General features: G+C 30.3%; 4 protein-coding genes across 7 annotated transcripts; 1 reads left to right on the top strand and 3 right to left on the bottom strand.

Moving 5' to 3' along the window:
* Positions 1-43: 43 nt before the first annotated feature.
* On the bottom strand, positions 44-1,715 carry LOC143426694 (uncharacterized). The gene is made up of 4 exons (XM_076900288.1): positions 1,448-1,715; positions 1,216-1,365; positions 962-1,129; positions 44-870 (listed from the first exon to the last, which is right to left on the bottom strand). The coding sequence occupies exons 1-4, from the start codon at positions 1,580-1,582 to the stop codon at positions 160-162; spliced, it is 1,164 nt and encodes a 387-aa protein (XP_076756403.1). The 5' UTR covers positions 1,583-1,715; the 3' UTR covers positions 44-159.
* A 4,332-nt stretch (positions 1,716-6,047) lies between these two features.
* Positions 6,048-9,353, bottom strand: Cycy (cyclin Y). 3 transcript variants are annotated; one of them, XM_076900887.1, is made up of 5 exons: positions 9,214-9,353; positions 7,941-8,137; positions 7,578-7,798; positions 7,230-7,516; positions 6,048-7,023 (listed from the first exon to the last, which is right to left on the bottom strand). In XM_076900887.1, the coding sequence occupies exons 1-5, from the start codon at positions 9,267-9,269 to the stop codon at positions 6,735-6,737; spliced, it is 1,050 nt and encodes a 349-aa protein (XP_076757002.1). In that variant the 5' UTR covers positions 9,270-9,353; the 3' UTR covers positions 6,048-6,734. The 3 variants fall into 3 exon arrangements, with proteins under 3 accessions (XP_076757002.1, XP_076757004.1, XP_076757003.1); XM_076900889.1 differs by lacking the exon at positions 9,214-9,353 and adding an exon at positions 8,570-8,922; XM_076900888.1 differs by lacking the exon at positions 9,214-9,353 and having other exon boundaries at positions 7,941-8,320.
* Positions 9,354-9,987: 634 nt separating this feature from the next.
* On the top strand, positions 9,988-12,071 carry Jmjd4 (jumonji domain containing 4). The gene is made up of 4 exons (XM_076901953.1): positions 9,988-10,425; positions 10,658-10,955; positions 11,066-11,336; positions 11,462-12,071. Exons 1-4 carry the CDS (start codon positions 10,191-10,193, stop codon positions 11,915-11,917), a joined length of 1,260 nt encoding a protein of 419 aa, XP_076758068.1. The 5' UTR covers positions 9,988-10,190; the 3' UTR covers positions 11,918-12,071.
* A 2,334-nt stretch (positions 12,072-14,405) lies between these two features.
* Pcif1 (Phosphorylated CTD-interacting factor 1) lies at positions 14,406-18,274 on the bottom strand. Of its 2 annotated transcripts, XM_076901950.1 has the most exons (6): positions 18,152-18,274; positions 17,232-17,514; positions 16,899-17,054; positions 16,684-16,823; positions 15,228-16,592; positions 14,406-14,995 (listed from the first exon to the last, which is right to left on the bottom strand). In XM_076901950.1, exons 2-6 carry the CDS (start codon positions 17,487-17,489, stop codon positions 14,725-14,727), a joined length of 2,190 nt encoding a protein of 729 aa, XP_076758065.1. In that variant the 5' UTR covers positions 17,490-17,514; positions 18,152-18,274; the 3' UTR covers positions 14,406-14,724. The 2 variants fall into 2 exon arrangements, with proteins under 2 accessions (XP_076758065.1, XP_076758066.1); XM_076901951.1 differs by lacking the exons at positions 17,232-17,514; positions 18,152-18,274 and having other exon boundaries at positions 16,891-17,050.
* Between the last annotated feature and the right edge of the window lie 194 nt (positions 18,275-18,468).

Raw genomic sequence — 18,468 nt, 5'->3', positions numbered from 1 at the left:
GTATTGATGATATATACTTTATAGCGTCACTTTTCCTAAATGCTCAAAACGTTAGTATACAATTAAGCTATGAAAAGCAATACGCAGTACAATCTTAAATAATTTTGACAGTATTCATAACAGATAATTAATGGTACTTCATGCAATTACAAACACTATTTAACCGTCATCGTATAACAAGCTATGCAGTAATTCTGGAGTCTCTGGTTGTTTCAAACAAAGCGGTACTTTGTCTTGTACACTTGTGGAGTATTTACTTTGCCCCAACTGGCCAAGATCACGATCCAGTATCGTTTCAATTTCGTCGTCAATGTACAAAGAATTATCATACATTTTCGAAGCGTACGAACTGCTTTGCTCGGTAGAATTTATAGTTTCGTTTATCGTGTTCTGTAATTCGATTTCCGATATGTTCACCGCGTGGAAATTGTTCATTGTTGCAGGCATATTACATCCAACCATTTGATTGTTGTATTGTACCTGCCTCCTTATTTCAGTCACAGACCCATGCATTTGGTGATACTTCACTTGATGCACTTTCAAATTACCAGTTTGCGAGAACGTTTTCAAACAGAAATTGCAATGATATGGCCTCTCTCCCGTATGACACCTTGAATGCCGTTGCAACTTGTACTTCGTTACAAATTGTTTACCACATTCAGAACATACAAACGAATTACTCTCTATTTGCAGATTCTGGTTATTGACAGTCGGCTCCATGTCAATATGAAAATTTATCATATGAGATTTCAGTGAAACTTTGTAACGAAACGATTGATGGCAATTGGCACATTGAAATTGTTTCTTCCCTTCGTGTCTTTCCTTGTGTTTCATTAAAATCTCTTGTTGATTAAATGACATTTTGCAAATCTGAAAACAGCAAGTTAAATAATTTTTATCGTTGTTCTCTAGGTCACACTTATACTATTTTCAAAATGGACAATTTTGCTATTTTACGAACATCGCAGACAAAAGGTCTCTGTCCACTATGAATACGTTTATGCCTGTTTAAATGTGCTTGACATCTAAAACTCTTTGCGCATATTGGACACGTGCTTCTTTTTACTCCTTGTTTATTCAGAGTATTCTTCGATATTGTGTCATTTTCTTTTAATTGACACAACATGTCCTGCAAATGAAACGATTAATATACACGCAAAGAAATAGTTATAGTAGTTAACATTTTAACAAAAGTGATTAAAGATCGTTTTATACTTCTGCAAAGTCAATTTCCAAAGATGGAGCAGCGAGTTGCTTCTGCACATTTGCAACCATCAGACAGAACTCGTCGAATATGTAAATCTTTTGTTCGCAATCAATGCAGACATACTTAGAAAATGCATCCGAATTTGAAATATTTATCACCTGTTCAAAAAAAAAAAAAAAGATATTAAAGTACATGTTACATTTTGAAAGTATGCATACATACTACGCACGTTGAAATTACCTCTTTGGAGAAATATTTATTTATAATCGACATTAATACGCTTCCTTTTATCTTATCTGTAAATAAATCTGTTCCTTGCTGCTTTTCTTTACCGCAAAGCCGACACAGCTTCAAGCTTGTTTTATGCAACATCATCGTTTCCTTTTATTTATTTTATATACTCGACAACGTTTGTCACTAAACTTCGAAAAACGAATCAAACAAATTGCTTAATTGCACGAAATTTTTCATAAAGAAATCTCATACATAGCCGTGTAAATTGTTCCACATTTTTATCACAACAACCTGTTTTGTTATTAGTTTAACATTTTTCCGTATATAATATGTTCATAAATATTTGATTCGAAATTTCTACAAACTTTTTAGCAGACAATTCAAACATTTTCTTTAAAAATTCTTCAATTTACTTTCTTGTATAAGTTCCTGTGTGTAAATAGGTAAATGCTGCTCGCACTGTCTCTCGCAGGGGTTCTCAATGAAACATTGTCACTTATAAAAATACAAAAGACCGATAAACGGTTCAAGAATTTGTAAAATAGAAAATTCCAAGATCATTATTCTTGTCTAACTATAAATTATAAGAATTAGTAATCGTATTATTATCTTATTTAGTCATGGGAACGATTAGTTTTACGACTTTTTACAGGACACCATGTAACTGTTCTGTTCTTCTATTTTCAATAACGAGAGGATTAAAATTGGATGTTATACTGTACGATACAGTATTAACAACATAATCGTTAATTTATTCAAAATGCAATATCTGTTCTATTGCTTTTTATTTCTAACAAATCTTAAAAATTATAATATCAAATATATAGATACAAATGCATATCCCCAGACATCTTTTCCAGATACAGTTTATTGTTATAAAACATTAGTTTCTTAGACGTCGGTATGAAATATGAAGCAAGCTTGATATTGCATACATTCTATGTACATTATGTATATAATATAAGACATTAGAGCTAAACCTTTTCAATCCCTTTAAACTGTATATATATATATATAAATACAGAAGTACATCCCGGGCAGTAAATACTTGATTGATGTAAATTTTCTTTGCTAATTACTTTTTAATATAAATCCTATCGTTCTATTCTTATTGAAATTACTGCCCCTACTTGTATACAAAAAATGTAATTCTTTTAAAAGGGAGAACTTACTTCACCATGGTCTTTTTTCCAGCAAATGCATCTATTACTTTCTTAAACGTAATCGTTTTTATTAGAAAGTGATTATAAATATAGAATAAATGATAATTCTTAATATTGTTACATATAATAATAAGAAACTTGATTAAGATATATTTTGCATGCAGCAAACTTGGGACAATCAAATGAAAACAAAAATGTTGCTTTAAATATTAAGTAAGCACAAATGAAAATGTATTAGGAACGTTACAAAATATAACAGAGTAATAATAGAATAATATTTGTAGTACATATGTACCCTCTTTAGTTTAATTGTCCTGATATTTTGAACATCTAAGAAATATAATGATATGAAGTAATAAAACTAGACATAATAACTATAAAATGATAGAATAAGTAAAATACAATGTTTCCAGACTTCTACCTTTAGGTAGAGTAGTCTAATTTTACTTTCAGAAAAGTATAAAATACGTGGAACTCAAAATATTTATTAAAATAATCTGATAAATGAAAAGTTGTTAGACAAAACATTTGAACTAAAGGGGGTAAATAATATGATGTATTCTAAATAATAAAATGGTTTATAATTGAAACAAGTAGCTGTTTCGAATGTGTTGAAGTTAAACATATACAGTGTATTCTGCAATCGTTGATAGAAAATTTAAAGGGAGTGATTCTAGAAACCGAAATGGAACAAAAAAATCACCTCTTAAATTTTCATACAACAGTTACTTGATAGCTTCTATATATATATATATGTATATACTTATAGTTTATCATACGTGCATATTTAACTATATATCACAATTCATTTCTTCAGAAGCATTATTGCAGTATATCATTGATACCTTATTTTTAAAAATAAGCAAAGATATCTTGAAGCTGTTGTCAAGATGGAAGGCTTGAAAATTTATATTATTAATACCATTTGTTGTCAAGTACAGTATGTTGTACTACAAATATTAACATCTCATTGACTATTGCGTTGATTACATTATATAAAGCAACATGTTATAAAGTATATAACACAACACAAACTTATTTAATGCTAAAAGCTGATATCGCTTAAATTTAACATTCATTTATACAAAATAATCCTTAAAAATTAATCGTTTCAGAAGAATATACAAATTATTTTGAATAATATACAATGGTCAGAAAGATAATAAGTTTCAACGATAAATTTTAAATAAATAACAATTCAATTATTAATATTACGAATAGCGTAGTCAACAAGGTATCAATAAAAATTATTTCATTTATAATACAACCTTACGAGGCATACATATAGACCAAGTACAGCAATTTATCGTAGGACGCAATCAGACTTAGAGATTGTCTTTACAATGCGATTCTATTTATAAAAATAGTTTATACTAAAAATAGTTATGCATACAAAAATGGTAAAATCTTAATTCTTTGGGAGAACAGAATATTAAGAGAAAAGAAAAACTCATATCGCGTACACATTTTGGCTACTTTCAAGCAAGTATTTGGCATTTCTTAATGCTTTCGTTTATTTACACTTTTGTTTTTCTTTATTTAATTTATAATATTATATAAAACCAATCCATTTGTTGTAGTAAAAAATATATATATATATATATACTTTTGTCTTGTGTTGAGAAATGAAAAAAGTCTTGTTTAGGCAAAAATTGCAGATATGTTAATATATATTATCCTTATTCTAATACGTTATGGATGCCATTCACAATTACTTATACATGACATAATGTTTTGGCATTATATAGTTCAATGTTAACACGTAATTATTATTTTTCCACAATTTCCTTATAACGACTTGCTCAATTTCTGGTAGTAAAGTACAAAAATAAAAACAAGCTGCGATTATTCTATGATGGTGTTTTTCAGAGATTCAATAGAAATTTAGATTATTTTAACTTTTATAAACATAATCAGTTACAATATAAATGTTACCTTATGTCTACACTTTAAGATTTATACCACCTCAATCTTCGAGTACAAAATGTAAATATTGTAAATAAATTGAGTAATCCATTTAGAAACATGCATCAATTTTAATCAAAATTTCTTTTTACAAAATGGAAGTAATTTAAAAATATCTTTCTACACGAGTACATAGTAATAGTGAACATAATTAGTCCTTTTAAAAATTTAAACAAATCTGTTTTCTTTGATTGTATTAATATAATGGAACTTAATATTGCCACATTTTGATAAAACATTGTATAACATTTCACAAGTCATGCAATAAAAGTTTTATATATTATATAAATATTTATACAAATTTCTAAAGGAAACTAACTGAAGTACTCAAATTAAAATATGTGAACTTCTCATACAAAATATAACTTGTCATTTATATATTTCTTCTAAACTATTTTTAAATTAACTCTATGCCCAGTTGTCAGTTAATTATAAAAAGTTACGTGTAAAAGCAATTTTTTTATTCATTATTGGAATACTGTCTTATCATCATTTGAGATAATCAAATTTATTAATAATGTAAATTGCATTTTGTTTATACAATTCCATTTATAATGAAAAAGCTAATGTTTCAATGTATTTATTGCAATAGCTCAACTACTACAAATTATTATTTTATTTTAATAACATAAATTAATAATTAATATTTTTTATGGTAATTGTTGTTCATTGTATTCCGTGACAAGAATTTAGCAAATGAAATTATATTGTTTGCTATTACAGTTATCACAAAAACAACAAATGGGTCAAAATGTGTTCTAACAAAATTTTCGTTTAAAAGAACGATAAAATTTACATCAAATTAGACAAAAATGATGTAGTGCAAAAAAGGACAAAATTTTACTATTTTCTATGATATAAAAAAACAAACTTTATATGTAAATCTTAATAAGACAAGAAATTATAAGGCTATCAGTACATTAAAGCCGCACTTTCAATTAAAACGTGATACATTATAAATGTAAAAGAAAATATAATATTTTTACAATTATATTCAATTATATACGTACTGTAAACTTAAACTTGGCCAAATTAAAGAAGGATAAATAAATTTTTTTGAAATATTAAAGATCAATTATCAATTATACTTATAAATTAGCAAGATTTTTAAATGTTTCAATTGTACTTTAATATAAGTTGATAAATGATAAGTTAGTCCAAATGTATAATATTCATTAAACAATTTTCCATGTCTTTATAATGGTGTTGTAAAATATACATTACTTTACGTATTCATCATATTCCATGATTCTAATATTAATTTAAACTAAGTATGAACACAAATTTGGAAAATATTCAAATATAAAAAGACATTTTATACGCGTATCACATTAATCAATGATCCTTGTATATTAATGACTTTTTATATATTTATTAGAAACATTGATAATAGATTCTATTGAAATGCACCAAGTTAATGCACAGGAAATTAAATAAAACTGGATTCAAATTAATGTTTGCAACGCGTGAAATGTCTGTATATATTTATAACTATTGTGTGTGAATCTGATATTAATGTGTCAGATTATTACCTATTAACTTGCTTAATTAATTCACAAGCATAGAAAATAACTGATATTATATCACAATTTCTTCCTTTTAATCAAAGAAGCACTGATAATATAGTACAAAATTTATTATTATTTACTTTATGTAACACTTTAATATTTTGGTTCTATTATATCATATCAAGAAAGGTCCCTGATTAAAAAATCAATTCTCCTAGAAACAGTAGACGATTTTTCGACGAATAACTTCAGAATAAAATAAGAATTTTAATTTAATTCAAGTTAAGTCGAATCATTTCTCTTTTCCATTTAAAAAACTGATAGGATAATTGACATATTACAATATTTTATTATTATAGGAATTGAAACTATAACAAAAAATAGAATCATACATGCCAATTGAACAAAACTGATTAGAAAAATATTTGAGGATTTCATTTAAATAACGTCTGTAAAACTTGTATTGCATTAAAATATTTAAGTTAAAAGAACGTACAAATAATCGATTAATTGATCAAAATGATATGCTTATAAAAAATTTTTAATTGATTAATACTATGCTAGAAGTAGGTCTGCAAAACTTTTTCTCACGTTGACATACCTTGATTGAGAAGGTACTGCGGACATAAGTAAGAAATACTCACTTATATCCAGAATTTAGGATAGAATGGCAATACTACGTCTAGGTCCACCTATGCATACGTTATCTAAACTCGACCATCTTTTAATACCAGTACGTAGAGCTTCAGCAGTTACTTTGTCTTCGTAAACTCTGGACATAGCTTCCAACTTCTGAGCTTTCTCTTTACTGAGCGGTTCACTAGGGAATGTTAACTCATTCGCTTCTGCGAGTGTGCGAAGGTCAAAGTAATATTTAGCGTACACGCTTGAAGGAACGTTTATATTGAACTGTAGCATTTCCAAAAACTGCCTTTCCAATTCATTCCTGTGTGAATATCAATTATTTAATAATCAACAATTTTAGATATTATTTAGATATTATATTTTCTCCCCTTTTGTCATGAAACTGTGAATGTTTATGCGAATTATGTGTCATATGCAGTCTGTACATTTTTTCACATTTAAATTCATTACACATGCATAAACATTCACGCATCTGTGAATTGTAATGAAATACAAATGTCAACTTACATATCCTCTACTGTAATATCTTTAAGAATTTGACAATAATCTACATTCCATACTGCTTGGTCGTCCCAAACTTTCGATGCTAACAGAATAGCACCAAGTACTATTCGTTTCCAATTGGCCGGAGTTATATCTATTTCCGCATACGTTAACAAGCGTTCTAAGTAAACTAATGTTATAATGGCACATTCAGCTGTAAGTTGAGCAGCATTAAACAATGTCCTTACAAATTTGTAAATTTGTTTATGCTCTGGATTCTGCTTATCGTAATCTTCCGAGACACCATCCCTCTACAAACAATGAAAACATTAATACATATATTCCTTAAATTTAAATCTTATATGTAATTACCGTTAAAGGATGAAGTTTTTCATCAAATATATCAATCTGTCGCTGTGAGGTTCTATTTTTAATGTGATAATAAACAGCTAAGGCAACGCATTTCACAGTATTTTTTAGATTCGGTTGTGACACAGTACTGTCGTCTAAATATATTGTACTGCAACTGCTACTTTTCTTTAAAGGCCTTATGTCTGCGATCTGGTGCTGACTTTTTTTTCTCACCATACCATCTAAAGGAAAATGCACTAGTCAAAAATTGAATGCGCAAAAACTCTTGGGTATTTGAATATTTTGATTCCCAGTCAAATTTGAAATTATATTTTTCTAAGCGTATAACGTATGTTGAAATTGTTAAAGTCACAATGTACATACTCTCGATAGCTTGTTTAGACCTCTCCATAAAAATTGTACCAGCACAGGGATGTAACGACGGATCAGAGTCCCAGTCTTCCGGCTCGCGTTCACTAATATGTTGTAAATTATTAACGCTAATCCCACCTTCGGGCAGATGCTCCTCAAGACCACGTGTAACACCTTCTGACCCTAATTCCTTGCGTCCAACCTGAGGGCTGGAATAAACGCAGCAGCTACTTTTATTTCCCATTCTTTCTAGAGATTCTCAAACTGTCTCCGCTCTGTTTCCAGCCTCGGTTGAAAGTTCATAAAATAATATCTATATATGTATATATATATATATATATAAATATATAGATATATTTGTATGTATTTATATATGTATCTCTACTAAATTGAACTGTGTAATATTCGGTATTACAGTGATCGTATGGATGGTTCAATTCAAAGTTTTTCACGGCACCATCCTTCACATGTTGTTCTCGGATGACAATCAGCTGATAAAACCATCAGTAATACTAATATACATTCTTTCTGTACTTTCATCTAGATCGATGCTTGCGAGCACCGTGTACGATCGAGAAAAATCATTCGCATGGACAATAGTATCATGATAAAAGTTACGGCTAGAAATTTGTGAAACCCACTATAGAAATTTATTAGAAGTTAGCAATGCGACGGGACGTCTATTACATTGACAACGCCTTTAAAGCACAGTTTGTGCCGGTTGATTTATTGTTTTAAATCACCGGTCAGTCAAATTTCATTTCTGCTCGTGTAGACGAGCCTCGATACGTTTTGTACGCGTTGCACGCCATTCTCATTCTTACTGCACATTTAATGCGATTATTCCCAATATTTTTACGTGTTTATCGCACGTCGCCCTGAGTCCGCTGTTTTGATATTGCATATTCATGCATAAACTATATAAATTGCGTGTATTCCATTAGAGGGGCTTGACTTCACCAGTTTTCCCTTGAATCTAATCATATGTTTTCATTGGTTTTACGTTAAAAAATACTCCTTCTCGAATATCCGGACTTTCTTAACACACCTACACTATCATTGGTAGGAAGCTAGGGATATTAAGAATTTATTTCGTTAAATTGTATCGCACTTTGTATATATAATTGATCTATTGCAAATTAGAAAATATTTAAGAAAGTATCACAGTATCGTTTAATACACTTAGTACATACATTTGCAATTTCAATAGATTTTCAAACCTATGAATGCGAAGCTAATACAATTTGAAAAATAGAAGCAAAATTATATACCCACTTACACTTACCTATTACGTATACAATTAAAGGGAGATTCGAAGAATATTTTCTCATAATCGCACATGTTCTTATTTTATTTCTAATTACTTCAAACGACAATTTTTTTCTTTTCTGTCAAATTGAATTTAAAAAATAGCACTTTTTAAAATATATGCTTGTATCTCCTTATACATTTATATTATGTAAGTTTTTGTATAATTGATAGAAAATAGTGTTTGATACTTGCACAAATACGTAAAAATGGATAAACGTTAAATAAAAATAATAGTTAATATACAGGTTTCAATGTGTAACGCGGCAAGCGAAAGCTGTTAAGTAACAATTACCTGTCGGCGAATCATTAACATCACATAGCGATAAATGTATTAATAAAAGATAATGATGTAAATATAACATAAAATATAGCACAAGCGGTATATGCATTCTATTTATTCGATGTATATAGCGCACGAAGATTAATAGTAATAGCAGCGTGCGCAGTCATGTGACGAACTTTTCATTGGTGCGTTTATTGCCGGACAAAATTGCTCGACTCTAACAAGTCGAAGTAAAACTGCTTAGTAACTTTTCGAAATGTAACTCTGGATAATTGTTACAAATTAAAATATAAGTGGGCGCGTATTTCTGTAAGGACTACGATCATTCGTCTAATCGAAACGTTGAAAAAGTAATGGTAATTAAATGTTATTGGGGATTTGCTCCTTCACTTCGTATTTCAATGTCGCGCCATTTTTAAAAATGTCACGTGGCTTTATTATGCTTTGTTGCACGTTCCGAATGAACGGAGTTTAGATTAATAAAATTTCAAGGTGGTTTTTAATTAGGTTACATGGCGTTGTGTCCATTTGAAAAAGTGTCGCAATTTTTTAAAAACAGCTACACATCACTGCCGATTTCTATTCTTCAATGGACATCTATATATACATGTATGAAAAAATTATGATCAAGTTTAGTTGTTAAGCTTAATGCAAAATAAAAGTGCGTGATGTTACAAGAACTCGAGATTAAAAGTAGAAGGTTATCTGTCAACAAAAACACCGCTGTTATTGATTGGATTGATTATCTAGATCCGTCGATAACGTACGATGAATTTTTTTCGAAATATTTATTGGAAAACAAACCATGCATATTCAAATCAAACATAACTGAAAATTGGTCATGTAGAAGGCAATGGAATCTGGATGGTACACCAGACTTTGATGTTCTTGACATATCGTTTGGTAAATTAATGAATAATATCATTCTATTTATATCGAAAAACAAATTTATTCACTTTACGTGAAGTCACATTTTAACATATCACGTTTGTAATTTTATACTACAATTATAAGCTAACGTTCCATACTACTGTTATCAAGAATCTCGCATTTATCATAGTGACTTAATGAACCTAATTTATTTGATACCATTATAAACAATATAATTAATGTTAATCAGAATTATTCTTTACAGGAGATTGTACGGTGCCAGTAGCGGATTGTAACAAACAGTACTACAATTCGCAATCCAAAAATGACATGAAAATGAGAGAATACTTAAATTATTGGATTGATTTTGCAAAGAATAATTATTCAGATTCTATGCCACTTTTGTACCTAAAGGATTGGCATTGTCCAAAATTGTTTCCCAATGCTCCTATGTATACTGTCCCTGAGTATTTTGCATCGGACTGGCTAAACGAATACTATATGGCGAATCCTTATTTAAATGATGATTATAGATTCGTGTATATGGGACCAAAGGGCACATGGTAACTTCAAACTGTTCGAAATGATAAAAATTAATTTGTATACATGTGCAGTATTAAATTATGTACTTTTCATGTTATACTAATAAAAAAAAACTGATTTCTATATGTAGGACTCCATTACACGCAGATGTATTTGGTTCGTATAGTTGGTCTGCGAACATAGTTGGACAGAAACGTTGGTTATTATTCCCTCCGAAACAGGAGGATTTTCTTAGAGATATACATGGTCAATTAATATATGACGCAACATCCAAAGAACTGAATAATTATGCACAATATAAAGCTTATGATAGGCGAGCAATAAAGTATATTGATGTGATTCAGAAAGAAGGCGAAATCATTTTCGTACCATCTGGATGGCATCATCAAGTTTGGAACGTTGTAAGTGAAAATATTATTTCGATCTCTTGCAAGCATTGCAGCTAATTTCAAGGGAGAGTTGAGTGACTGTGATGTTAAATCTCAGATCTCTGATAGTTTATATGCATTATAATATTGTATTGTAGGAGGATACAATCTCTCTGAATCATAATTGGATCAACGGTTGCAATATTCTGGATGTGTGGCGTGGATTGAAGAAAGAATTAAATTCTGTGATGAAAGAAGTCAGCGATTGTAAAGATATGAGCAATTGGGCAGAACAATGTCAGCTGATATTAAAATCAACATACGGAATGGATTACGGTTTATTTCTTGATTTTTTGATATTCATAGCCAAACAACGTTTAAGTATGGCCATAGACAAAGAAGATGCGATCAGTTTTAACAAGTACAAATTAGGCATTAATCATTGCATATTTGATCTTCATGCGATAAAATTGACATTGATAGATTTTATTAATGATATGGAAGAAAAATCAATTTATAATATAATTTGCGAAAAGCAGCAAGGTCATAAATTGTTAAACAAACTTTTATTGTTCTTGCAATCACATGACACAAAAGATGATTTATCTACATAATAAAAGAACCAAAACTAAGGTAAGAGAAATCTTTTATTCTTGTTTCTATATAATGGATAATTACTATAATGTAAATAATGCAATGTATGTAAATAATGTAATATATATATATATATATATGTATATATCACGAGAAACAAATTTTTATATAAAAGGCAGGTCCAAGATTGCATGATTGTAAATACTGTGTAAAGAGTCTAATAAAAATAGAAATTATATAACTATATGTATATAATTATATAATTAGATAAATTCTTTGTACTGTTATTTAAACAGTTTCGATTTGTAACTTATTTAATTATATTAAATTTGCGTATTCTTCATCTATAAGATATGAGTGTAACATAAATTAATTGATTTATTTCGAAACTGATGAAATAGAAATCTTGTGATCAATATGTATTATCTCATAGTAAATATGTCTTTTTCTTGGTTTATAATTTGAAAAATATTTTATTTTTATTCTTAAATGTTTCAACATCTAACACAATATAAATATAAAAATATGACAGTGTGTTAAAGAAATGTGACTTTCAGTATCTCAGACAATTCAAAGTAAGAAATTGCTACAACATTAGATAACTTTTGTTAGAAACAGTTTCTCAGTTTTTTAAAATTAGTTAGTCATTTAAATACTTTATTTGTTTTAAATTTAAATATATCTGTATATCTAGAGAAAATGCGATATTCTTTTAATTCAACAATAGCAAGTTGCTTTATAAAATTCGAAATTCTACTAGTTCATTTATATTGTGTTCAACAACAATACAATCTTCTTATGAGTATTATCATCTTCTTCTCTTCATGGGAATTTTAAGTACTAAAATAATAAGTGCCCAAAAACCTTTTTTTAATATTGTCTTATGTCTTACAAATTATATGTGCCTCCATGTCTTACGTCTATGCATATGTATCTATTATGTACAATTATGTACAATTCATTAATATTAAAAATATACAAAATGTATAAGATATGTATAGATATTAGTATGTGCATCTATAAACACAAACAATTGTAAAAATATATTAGCATTGGGTAAAAAGTGCGTTTATGTGATCTCGTTCATTTTCAATTAATGAAACAAAATTACAAAGTAAACTGTATGACGTTATAATAATCTCACATATATAGAATACCTCTAAATTATTACAAGTTATTATCTATTTAATTATTATATTTCTGTAAAAATAATGAATTAGTCATTTTCTTAATAGGGGACATAAAATATGAATCAAGGATTAAAGAATTTCTTATATAACTAATAGAAGCAGAAAGTAAATGTAAATAAGTAGTACCATATCTTTTATGTTATTTCTGTGTAAATTACGATATATTTGAATTCGTAAAGAAAGATCTGTTACTGTGAAAAGGAAATATTTTCATCTACGTGAAAATAATAGTTGTAAGCTTGATACTTAATTCGATGTTTTAATACATATATATACAGATGTGTTTCGAACTTAGGACACGTTTAGTGTTAAGAGAAATGTAGTTTTTCGAGCTTATTTTGAATGATTCTTAAGAACAGAGAAATGGATCATTTTAAGGTAACGTTCTCATACAAATTTATAAATTCGTCGTATATTCGTTCTAGAATTGCAAAATTGATCGAAAAGTAACAAAAAGGAAATGACTTCTATGAAAGAAGTTGATATACTTTCTATATATATTTTCTTTTATAAGTTCTCTATTAAAGATTTATATATATATATAAAATATTGCACCAATGATACATTTAGAAAAATGGGTATTTCTACCACACTTTGTTGCTCCATGTTAAAACGGAAAAAGATTGTCATGGATAAAAGGTATAAAAAGGAGAAGTTACTTTTAAATTATTTCCACATATAAACTAATTTTCCGATATGAAAAACAAGCAAATATAATTATATATTTCATTATTTACACACACGAACATACGCACGCACACGCATACACGCACTGTTGCATTTCTTTTGTAATCCTTTTCATAATAGTACCAATTTTATTTTTTTCTTGCATGGCAAGTACCTCTATTTGGGGTATATCACGTCTCACAACGTCTTCTTAATTAATTACCAACAATTAACACTATTATAAAGGTCAAACTCCGCGCAACATGATTTTATATCAGTTGTTATCGAATGATGCATTTCTCTTTTTATACCTATATAATAGATACATACTTTTCATTGTCACGTCTCATACATTTTTTAACATTTCTTGTGGAAATGGGTATAATGGAATTGCACTCTATCTATGATAAACATCACAAGAAAACTTATTAAAATTAAGTGGTAAATTCTTGCTATTTTTAATAGAAAGAATTTTCATAAAATTTGTATGGCGCAGTAAAGAACCATAATGTTTGAATGATTTTTATGTATACATATGTATATACATACCTATTTTTGCAAGAATATGTCGTCTTTAAAGGAATTGAATCGATAGGAATCAACATGATGGATAATATTGATGTATGTATAAATGAATTAATTTGGAAACCTTAATTTGGAAACAATTTAAATTTTTCAATAAAAATTCCTGAAAGTCATCGAAGTTCCAAACTTATCAAGACTTTTAAAACTTTTAATTATCGAATCATGTACGAAATAATTTACATTTTTTGTTACATGTACATATTTGAAGTGATTCGAAATGTTTCAAAGTCTACTACTGTTTAGATGTCATATGAAATCTATAACTGATAAATTGTATATCAAATATCCCCTGTAAAAAACCGACTTCTTTAGAGGAACGAATTGAAAATAAATTGTTAGACTTATTTTACTTTTCTCTGCCTACTGCCAGGGACATTGTCTCAGAATTATATGGGATGCGTGGATAATGTTTGTAATGGTACTGTTGGAGTTGTGGGCGATGTTAGAACGGGAATAGGCGTTGAAGGTATTTGCTGATGCGTTTGCCTTGGTGGTGATAAAAGCTCTTGTCTGTCGCGTTCTCTCTCTCTTCCCGGACGCCAAGCTTCTAATAATGCCTCAACTCTATCTTCCGTAGGTCCCCAACGAGCAGTACCCGCTGCGTTTTGCAACCACACGACTAGTGTACCATGCGCTGCCCTAATATTAACTTCGCCTCTGCAAAGAAAAATATTCTTTTACGTACAGTTTTTATCGCTTCGATATCAGTTTGTAAATACTGCAGACCAAAATATCTTGTGATTATAAAACTAGTCAGAAATCAAAATTCTAGATCAGAATATAGTTCATGATTCTAAATGCCACCTACTTGAGGATTTAATTTATGAATCACAGGATGTTTTAGTTAGTTAGTAGGATGTTAAGTTCAAATTAAAATAGTAAAATGTACTTTGGTAATATGTGTTGAAATCCGTGTCTGTATTCATGTTCCATGGCAGGTACCACTACTTGTTTACGCTTAAAATGGCTACTCTCTAATTTGATAAGAGCGTTGGGTGCTGGATCTCGCCATTCCGGTAAAAATACTACGAACGATAGAGGTTCAGCTGAATCGGCCAAAAGACGCTCGAAGTGATTGACCATGGCTTCCATGAGCTCCTCGCAGTACGGTGGATTAGCTTGAAACGAGCCGCTTACCGGTCTGAAGTCCAAAAAGGGTCCTCTTGATCCGAAATAAGAATCAGTATCAGCAAATGCTGAACAATATTGTCTAAAATAGCAATTTAAAGGGGACGCAAAACATTCGAATGTTACGCCAAACGATCGTTGAAGACATTCGAAGACCGTGACAGGAAGGGCCATTTGCGTTGCTTGTCCCTCGTTAATCCCAAGATATGTTTGATAACGTTTCAACATGCACCAGACGCGAGGTAAAAACATTTCGAACTTCTTGTCGTCGAAGCAATTGTATCTATAGAGATGTTCCAATTTAGCAAGATGCATATTATTAATACACACAGTGTCACCATGAAAACGCAACATTGTCTGTTCACGTTCGGGAAGATAATCCACTTGTGGAAGTCGAGGTGTTGGAAGAGAAAATTGCACTGGATAACACCAAACTTTTCTCTGCGTACTAGCCGGCCCCCCTAACGGTATAACGTTCCCCAAACCGTTATCCTTTAATATTTGATTGCTTTTATCCTTAACTTTCTTTGCATATTCCGTTGATAAGTGATATATTTTTAGGCAGATACCTTCAACGCTAGCTTTCACAGTTTCTGTGAGGTGCGGCTGACACTGTCGTTTCAAATGCGCTAGACGGTCCTGAAAATCATCAAACGTAGCACCAACTGTTCGTCTCAACCATTGAAACGTGTCCTCCGCATTCCATTTAACGACTTTTCTACTCTCTGACGAAGCTGCCCTTGACTCTATCATCTTTTTTGCGGCTTCTGCGTACCGCGACAATTGCTTCCTCGCATCACCAGTGAATTTCGGTCGAACTAATTTGATAGGTATATCATTCATAATTTCACGATACATGGACATAGAGATCTCGGGAAAACACTGACTCGGTAGAAGAGGGTCTGAGCCACAGTCTATAACTTTTCTTTCCATCAGCCATCTGTTAAAAGAATCTTTTGGGGCATCTATTGATTCACGTGTGTGGCATAGTTCTTGATAACATTGTCTTAGTTTCGCGAGTAAACCGCAACGTAATGCTTCCGCTTCAGGATGAACGTGGGGTAAATTTGATGGGGCTCTCTCATATATTACAACGTTCGTTGGAATCTCCAGATCCCATGGACCCCTATTATAGAGATTCAAACGTATTAGAACTTATCAAGTTGTTGTTAATACGTTAGAACTCAGTCAGAAGAATGTCAGTTATTGAAACGTACGCCAATACAAATTTTTTCACAGCTGGAACAACACTATCCTCGGAAGCTCTACGCTTAAGCGTTCCTCCCGCAGGAATGGCTCCATTCCCAGATACAGGTGGTACACCACAAATGCCAAGAGGATCCGTAATTGGGTCAAACTTGAATATAAGTATAGTTGACAAGTATAAGTTTATGTTCTCATTAATTTACAATCAAACTATATACCTTAGTACCTGAGGTTTCAGAGGTGGTATTACCCATAAGGATTCTCCAGTTAATTTGTTCCAGAAATAAGGACGATTTTCCCGTTTGCTCCAGAATTTTTTCCAGCCCTGTTGCTGAAGTTCGGGTGAAAGTTCAGGTTCTGGAAATGATCCTGGCGATGTCCCCTATAATTAATAAAAACAAACTTGTTGCAGAAACAAATATTTTGTTAAATCTTCTTTATTCATTTCGGATTACTTCAAATTAAATTCATACATTATTATAATGCGCTGAAATAAAATACAAAAATTGTCGTTCCAATAAATATATAATTGTAAGTGGCACTATTGTTCTGTGTGTACCTGTGTCATTAGATTTGTCTGTTGCATATGACCAAGCTGTGAGCAATGATCCGGTACAGTTTGCGCAGAGTTTAACATAGGTGCTTGAAGTTTTACAGGTGTAGGAACTATCACTTGCGTAACTGCTGGCGTTGTATCTTGTTGTAGGGACTGATGATGATGGTGCATAGTAGATAATGAAGATGCAGACTGTCCAGACAAAGTTTCCCAAGTAGAAGTGTTTGGTACGTCCTGTTTCCCTCCACTTACCTCATTCATTGTACAACGTGCGTTTCGTTGAATACTTCATCACATATGCAACAATGTAACACCATTATATTTTTTACAAAATATTTTTAATCACTGCACAATCATTATATATATGTATATATATATATATATAAAAATTATATATATATATAAATTTAACAAAATTTATATAATTTTATCCACGCATAATACATAATTGCCTTATACGCAATGGTTCGAAATGAAAATATTAATTAATGTCTCTTGTGTATCAAATTTTCATTCGATAAACATATTTTTCGTACAGTATACAATTGAGTAGAAATAATTGTAGAAAACAGTTTTTTATCCACACATTTAGTGATTATAAATTAACTACAAACATAAATACTGGAATATTCTGCGTTTTGAAGGAGCATTGTAATTTAATAGGCAGAACATTTGTAGGTTCTGAAAATATATTTTTTCTTTGCCCGTGTAACGAGCAACGAAAAGAATCAAATGAAACTACAATTTTCTTTACAAATTTTTGATAAGCTTACATATATGAAAGTGTACAAATTATATGACAACATTTCGTAATTCAATGTTTGTTTACATGCTATCTAAACCGTATGATAAATTAGCGATTTTCCGCGATGCGGAATTATGCGTGGCTATAAAAAACGCGTAACTGTGAATAGAAAACTTACTGGCGTTAACAACGTTCCAAATTTGTAGAAAATGTACAACAGAACTTAGAATTCATTCATGATTTGTGAAATTTGACGCAACGACCTCCACCCGTGAGATACCATTTGCTTGAACTGAAATTCTAATCATAGTGAAGTTAAAGCTTTCTTCACAATGAGTTGGAAATTCACGTTGAGAAAAAGAGGAGAATTTTGTGTAAAAGTGAACACACCAGTGGGCCATAAATTTACATGAAGCGTCAATCAGACTGATTATATATTTACGTTCCATATTGTTATATGAGTGCATTGCGAATATTTTTCGTCGCACGAATCAA

The sequence above is a fragment of the Xylocopa sonorina genome, chromosome 9 (genome assembly GCF_050948175.1).
Source record: "Xylocopa sonorina isolate GNS202 chromosome 9, iyXylSono1_principal, whole genome shotgun sequence".
Lineage (NCBI taxonomy): Eukaryota > Metazoa > Arthropoda > Insecta > Hymenoptera > Apidae > Xylocopa > Xylocopa sonorina.
This window is presented reverse-complemented; position numbering and strand designations above follow the sequence as displayed.

Coding starts and splice junctions, on each gene's coding strand:
- LOC143426694 (XM_076900288.1), bottom strand. CDS start 1,582: ATGATGTTGCATAAAACAAGCTTGAAGCTGTGTCGGCTTTGCGGTAAA. Junction 1,366..1,447: donor ATAAATATTTCTCCAAAGAG/GTAATTTCAACG, acceptor TTTTTTGAACAG/GTGATAAATATTTCAAATTC. Junction 1,130..1,215: donor TGGAAATTGACTTTGCAGAA/GTATAAAACGAT, acceptor TTTCATTTGCAG/GACATGTTGTGTCAATTAAA.
- Cycy (XM_076900887.1), bottom strand. CDS start 9,269: ATGTGCGATTATGAGAAAATATTCTTCGAATCTCCCTTTAATTGTATA. Junction 8,138..9,213: donor TTTAATTGTATACGTAATAG/GTAAGTGTAAGT, acceptor CGTTTATTCCAG/CCCTCAGGTTGGACGCAAGG. Junction 7,799..7,940: donor GTCTAAACAAGCTATCGAGA/GTATGTACATTG, acceptor ATTTTCCTTTAG/ATGGTATGGTGAGAAAAAAA.
- Jmjd4 (XM_076901953.1), top strand. CDS start 10,191: ATGTTACAAGAACTCGAGATTAAAAGTAGAAGGTTATCTGTCAACAAA. Junction 10,426..10,657: donor TGTTCTTGACATATCGTTTG/GTAAATTAATGA, acceptor TATTCTTTACAG/GAGATTGTACGGTGCCAGTA. Junction 11,337..11,461: donor ATCATCAAGTTTGGAACGTT/GTAAGTGAAAAT, acceptor ATTGTATTGTAG/GAGGATACAATCTCTCTGAA.
- Pcif1 (XM_076901950.1), bottom strand. CDS start 17,489: ATGAATGAGGTAAGTGGAGGGAAACAGGACGTACCAAACACTTCTACT. Junction 16,824..16,898: donor TACCACCTCTGAAACCTCAG/GTACTAAGGTAT, acceptor CTTATATTCAAG/TTTGACCCAATTACGGATCC. Junction 14,996..15,227: donor TTTCAACACATATTACCAAA/GTACATTTTACT, acceptor TTTTCTTTGCAG/AGGCGAAGTTAATATTAGGG.